The 6,159-nt window shown below is 44.8% G+C and overlaps 1 protein-coding gene across 1 annotated transcript; it reads right to left on the minus strand.

Moving 5' to 3' along the window:
- Positions 1 to 2,777: 2,777 nt before the first annotated feature.
- On the minus strand, positions 2,778 to 3,326 carry LOC109241050. The gene has a single exon (XM_019407760.1). The coding sequence runs from the start codon at positions 3,324 to 3,326 to the stop codon at positions 2,778 to 2,780; it is 549 nt and encodes a 182-aa protein (XP_019263305.1).
- Positions 3,327 to 6,159: the final 2,833 nt, after the last annotated feature.

Consider the following 6,159-nt stretch of genomic DNA (forward strand, 5'->3'; position numbering starts at 1 on the left):
GCGATCACTTCCTGTTCGCGTATTTGGGCGAATGCTCCTCCTTCTACCCATTTAGAAAAATAGTCAGTTACAACCAAAAGAAATAGTATGTTACCTTGCCCCGCGGGGAGGGGGCCGACGATGTCCATTCCCCACTTGATGAACGGCCGAGGGGAAGTGACTAAGTAGAGGTGCTCGCCCGCTTGGTGGATTATTGGGGCATATTTTTGGAATTGCTCGCACTTTTTCATGAAGTTTGCAGCCTTTTTTTTTCATGGTGGGCCAGTAGTAACCTGCCCGTATGATACATCTAACCAGAGCTCGATTGCCGAAATGAGCTCCGTAGTGGCCTTCGTGGACTTCTTCAAGGAAGCGCCGTGTCTGATTCGGGCCTAAGCATTTCGCCAAGGGGCCTCCATACGTCCTCTTGTATAGGTCGTTATGAATGATGTTGCACCTGGATGCTTGCATCCGAAGCTTCTTGGCTTCTTTCTAATCATCTAGGAGTACGCCATCCTGCAAGTATGTAACGATACAGTTACATCAGTCCCAAGTCAGATTTATGGTCCTTACCTCGATTTGATCTATCGATGAGTGGAGGAGGGTGACCACGTTTCTTTCTCCGGTTATGTTTTTGGTGGCCGCTACTAATTTGGCGAGGGAGTCTGCTTTGATGTTTTGTGCTCGAGGAATCTGGTCGAGCTAACATTCATCAAACTCGGGCAGCAGTTTACAGATCTCGGCCTGGTATTTTTGTAACATTTGCTCTTTGATCTGGAAAGTCCTTGTGACTTGGTTGACAACGAGTTGAGAGTCGCAGCACAGTCTGACACGTCTCGCCCCGTACTTGAGTGCTAACCTTAATACTGCAATCACAGCCTCATACTCGGCCTCGTTGTTAGTCATGTCTAGGCACCTTATGGACTGGCGAATCACTTCGCGTGTTGGGACTTCGAGTACGAGTCCTAGTTCGGATCCTAACACATTAGAAGTATCGTTGGTGTACAAAATCCATAGATCTTGTGTCTGGGGAGGAGCGTGGGCGGCTTCTTTTTCGACTTCGGGCATTATTTTTGCGTTGAAGTCGACGACGAAGTTGGCAAGGACTTGTGACTTTATCGCCGTTCGCGGTTGATATGTGATATCATGATCGCTTAATTCTATGGCCCATTTGGCTAACCTGCCCGATAGCTCGGGTTTATGCAAAATACTTCTCAAGGGAAAAGTCGTGACTACCGAGATGGGGTGGCACTGGAAGTAGGGTCTAAGCTTTTGCGAAGATACGACCAAGGCCAGGGCCAATTTTCGAGGTGGGGATACCTCGTCTCGGCGTTGGCTAATTTTTTGCTAAAGTAATAGATAGGAGATTGCGTACCTTTATTTTCTTGGACTAGAATTGCACTCTCCTACTTTGGACACTGCGAGGTAGACGAGGAGGCACTCCCCAGGTTCTGGTTTTGAAAGCAGTGGTGGCGACAACAAGTAGGCCTTTAACTCCTTCAGGGCTTGGGCACACTCGGAGGTCCATTGGAGGTTGTTATCCTTCTTGAGTACGCCGAAGAATTTGTGGCTCCTTTCAGATGATCGCAAGATGAACCTTGAAAGGACGGCGATGCGGCAAGTCAACCTCAGAACCTATTTTTTGGTGGTTAAGTGCTTTGGTATCCCTTCGATGGATTTGATCTGTTCGGGGTTGACCTCAATGCCTCGCTGTGACACTAGGAAACCCATGAATTTCCTTGAGGCCACACCGAATGCATGCTTTTCAGGGTTTAGTTTCATTCCGTATTGCCTGAGTATGTTGAAGGTTTCTCTCAAGTGGTCGATGTGATCTTCTTTTCTTTTGGACTTGACCAGCATGTCATCTATGTAGACTTCCACCATCTTGTTGAGTTGGTCCTTGAATGTTTTTGTTACCAACCTTTGGTACGTCGCCCCTGCGTTTTCAGTCCGAAAGGCATGACTCTGTAGCAGTACGTTCATTGATGGGTGATAAAAGTGGTTTTTTCCTGATCCTCTTCTTCCATGAGGATCTGATTGTAGCCTGAGTAGGCGTATAAGAAACTCAACAGTTCGTGCCTGGCCATCGCATTGATGAGTTGACCGATATGAGGTAATGGGAGAATCTTTGGGGCATGCTTTATTTAAATTTGTAAAGTCTACGCACATTCGCCACTTCCCATTTTTCTTTTTCACCATGACCACATTGGCGACCCATTGCAGGTATTTTTTGACTCTCTAATAGAGACAATTTTCAATAACTTTTCGACTTCCTCGCGTACTGCATCGTTTATTGCGGAGTTGAACTAACGCCTAAATTGCCTCACCGAGGGGTGAAATGGGTCGACGTTCAATTTGTGTGTAGCGATCTCCTTCGGGATACCTGGCATATCTACATGGCTAAAAGCAAACAAATCTGCATTAGTAGTTAAGAATTGACGAAATTTACCTGGTTCTTGAAGCTTGCAGCTGATGTAAGATTGCTAGCTGTGGTCGTTTCCATCTAGTTAGACGAGGTAGAGGTCTTCTATGGTCGATTCCGCAGCTTCCACCATTTCAGGGTCTTTGATGACGTTTTCCCTTTCATCGCCGCTCGCCCTCGGCCCTATTAACTACTATGACTCTTTAGCTTTGCCCTTCATTTGTTGAGTGGTCATACAATCCAGGTCAATGCGGTAGCAATCTCGAGATGTGCATTGTTCTTCGTATGTTGAATATTCCCCATGGGGTTGGAAATTTGATGACTTGGTACAAGCTGGAGGGGATGGCCCTCATGGCGTGTGTCCATGGTCGCCCTATTATGGAGTTGTACGCCGTGTCCTGGTCCATGATATGGATTGTGGTTTCCATAGTGACGCTGCCAGCCAGGATGGGAGTGTGATTTCTCCAGATGTTCGTTCAACTGCATTGTTAAAACCTGTTAGCGCGATGCAACGCGGCACTATCTTATCCTCGAGTTTCATTTGTGCAAGTACCTGAGGGTGGATAATGCACGCTCCGCTCCCATCGTCTACCATAATGTATCTCACATCTGTGTCTAAAATTCGTAAAGTGATAACAAGAGCATCATAGTGAGGGAAAGCCAAATCGTGGGTATCCGACTTATCGAAGATGATACTTTCTTCGAGTTTATCATACCGTTCGTGCGTGATCGACCATTTGAGCTTATGGGTTGTGGTAAACTTTACGCTGTTGATAGAGGCATCATCGCTGCCGCCGATGATCATTTGGATGGTGCGGGTTGGTAAGGGAGGCTTCGGTGGTCCCTGATGCTGTTCGCGTCCTCTGACAAATTTGGTCCTTCCTCGGTCGCTCAACAACTCCTTGAGGTGTCCTTGTCGGAGCATGTTTACGACCTCATGTCTTAGGGCGATGCAGTCCTCGGTTTTGTGCCCTCGTCCTTAGTGGAACACGCAGAGTGCGTCTAAATTTCTGGTGTTTGGATCTAACATCTTTTATGGCCACTTTACCTTCGCTCCGAGCTTCTCCGATGCGTAGACTATTTCTGAAGGTGATGCACAAAAATTGTGAGTGGATAATAAAGGAGGCATACCTCTCTCGTTCCGTTGAGTCCTTGTCTATAGTCTGGGTGGGCCCTCTTCGTGGCGGGAGGGGGGCGCGATAGTGCTTCTGACATATGGCTAATGTTGTTCTCGGTTAGTTCATGGATCTATGAGGTCCCTCCCGATATCATTTCTTCGATACTTCCTGGATTCGGCTTGTACCGAGGTCAGTAGATGAGTTGGCCCATTCAGGTCGTCCTCATTTGTTCGGACTTCAGCACAGTAGGCGTTATATATCTCATCCCAAGTAGTTGGGGGATATTTGATAAGCCGACTTAACAACCTTCTGGTCGCCCTTGAACCATTCCTGCTCAATCCTTTTTGGAAAGCTACAACGACCATTCCTTCTTATATATTTGCTAAGGTCATTCTTACTCAGTTGAATCGGACGAGGAAGTCTCTCAATCCTTCTCCGGGCGATTGTTTGATAGCGAATATATCATTCACTCTCGCCTCCGCCTTTTTGGCCCCAGCATGGGCCTTTACGAACTTGTCAGTCATCTCTTCGATTGTTTCGATGGAATGTGCGGGCAGATGTGAATACCAAGTCAATGCTCCTCCGGTGAGGGTTTCGCCGAATTTCTTCAACGAGATGGAGGATACTTTTTCCTTGGCGAGGTCATTGCCTTTTTCAGCGGTGACATAGTGAGTTACATGATCTTCGGGATCGGTCATACCATCATATATTTTCAGATAGGGCGGCATTTTGAAGGTCTTTGGTATGGCATGCGGGGCGGCTTCATCTCTGTATGGTTGCTCGACAAACCTACCGGCATCTCTCTTTGGCAAGAGTTTTGGGGCCCCTGGTATTTTGTCGACCCTTTCTTGGTGCTCTCTCATTTGTTCCCGAAGCACTGATCACGCCCAACTACGCCTTATAAAAAGGACTAAGCGGTCGCTGCAAATATATAATCCGGTTCAATCCGGAGTCAAATCCCACAGGGAACTAACCTATTTACTACAACTTTTAACACTGCTAATGAATAGCTCAAACAATCCCCGGATGCAAGATTTTTAATGGATAATGAGTAGAATCTAGTTAACTAATGAAAAAACAATAATAAAACTAGCAATAATCAAGAATAGAGTTGAATTAAAATGGTCTAGGGTTATTAATTTCCCCAATTGTCGGATTAATTCCTAACACGTTAGCTATAATCTCGTTGTAATACTCTATATGAAATATGAGTTCTAGGTTACCGCAATTATCTCTCGATCAATTACGATAATTTACTAGAAGCATTCTCTCAAACTACTCTAGTTAACAATTTATGTAACTCAGAATTATTCCACCAAAGCTTCGGTATCTCTAACCCTGCTTTTAAATTCAAGTAAATAATCTCTTAACTTACCCGAAAGTGGTGTTGCTCAACAACAATCTAACCCAGTGTTCTTTCTCATACAACACAAGGTAACTAGACACGATTAATCAAGGGGCCTTTCAATTAATCACAGGAAAACACATAGTTGATCAATTATAGAATAAGAAGCGGCTTAATTATATCAAAACGTAATCAAGACTTCATCCAACAATTGGTTCCATCAAACCTAGATTAAAAGTTTAGCTACTCATGGTAAAACGAGATAAAGCCATAAAATAATTCATAATTCACAAAATAATGATAATAGGAAGAAGAATGAAAAACTCGAATGGTGTCTTGCTCTTCTCACACTTGTTCTTGACTCCAATTGAGTCTAAAAACAAGCTTAACCTTAACTTGGGAGAGTTTGTTGAGTTTATATAGGGTTAGGATAGTTTCCCACGTTTTACACTTTGGCCCCTGAACTTTCTTGGCATTCTCCAGATCGACCGCGGTCGCGGGCCAACCGCGGTCGTTTTAGATAATTCGGTTTTGCTCCTTCTTCCACCGCGTTCCAGTCGCGGCCCGACCGCGGTCGCGGTGGACTGTTGCCCATTTTTTCTTCGCCTTTTCTTGCTCGTTTTCATCTGGGCTCTTCTCGATTGGACTTGTATCTACATATTTGACCCCAAAACACTCTATATCCTCCTCCTAACTCGGAGTAGCTCCTGCAAAGCATAAAAACCTCAATTAGAGCATTTTGTTATCATTTAGCACTTAAAACATCAATGTTGATCTTTCTCGAGGATACACCTCCGGATCATGTTATCAACACATATCTTAAAAAGTAGAGGTTCATCCCAATAGTAAGATCGACAATCACTGAAGAACTTTTTCTTTTGAATTGAGGAGAGATCATAAGGTACAATACCGCTTGCTAAGTAATTAGCAATATCAGCATACCGTGGCGCCTCCTCCATTGTCACAGCAAGTAACTGTTCATCCGGGAATGTCTCTGTGATATCTTCAACCTCCATTCTTCTTTCTGCTCCTTCCAACCTCGAGAGGTGGTCTGCCACTTGATTGTCTGTCCCCTTTCTGTCACGGATTTCTAGATCGAATTCTTGTAGCAAAAGAACCCATCGAATCAAGCGTGGCTTTGACTCCTTCAATGCTATCAAGTACCTAATTGCTGCATGGTCAGTATAAACAATAACTTTTGAGCCAATTAAGTACGACCTGAATTTGTCGAAGGCAAACACTACAGTGAGCATTTCCTTTTCCGTGACAGTGTAATTAAGCTGTGCACCACTGAG

This window comes from Nicotiana attenuata, unplaced genomic scaffold (assembly GCF_001879085.1).
Source record: "Nicotiana attenuata strain UT unplaced genomic scaffold, NIATTr2, whole genome shotgun sequence".
Taxonomy (NCBI): Eukaryota; Viridiplantae; Streptophyta; class Magnoliopsida; order Solanales; family Solanaceae; genus Nicotiana; species Nicotiana attenuata.

Bases quoted from the DNA above. Each gene is read 5' to 3' on its own strand.
- LOC109241050 (XM_019407760.1), bottom strand. From the start codon at position 3,326: ATGCTCCGACAAGGACACCTCAAGGAGTTGTTGAGCGACCGAGGAAGG.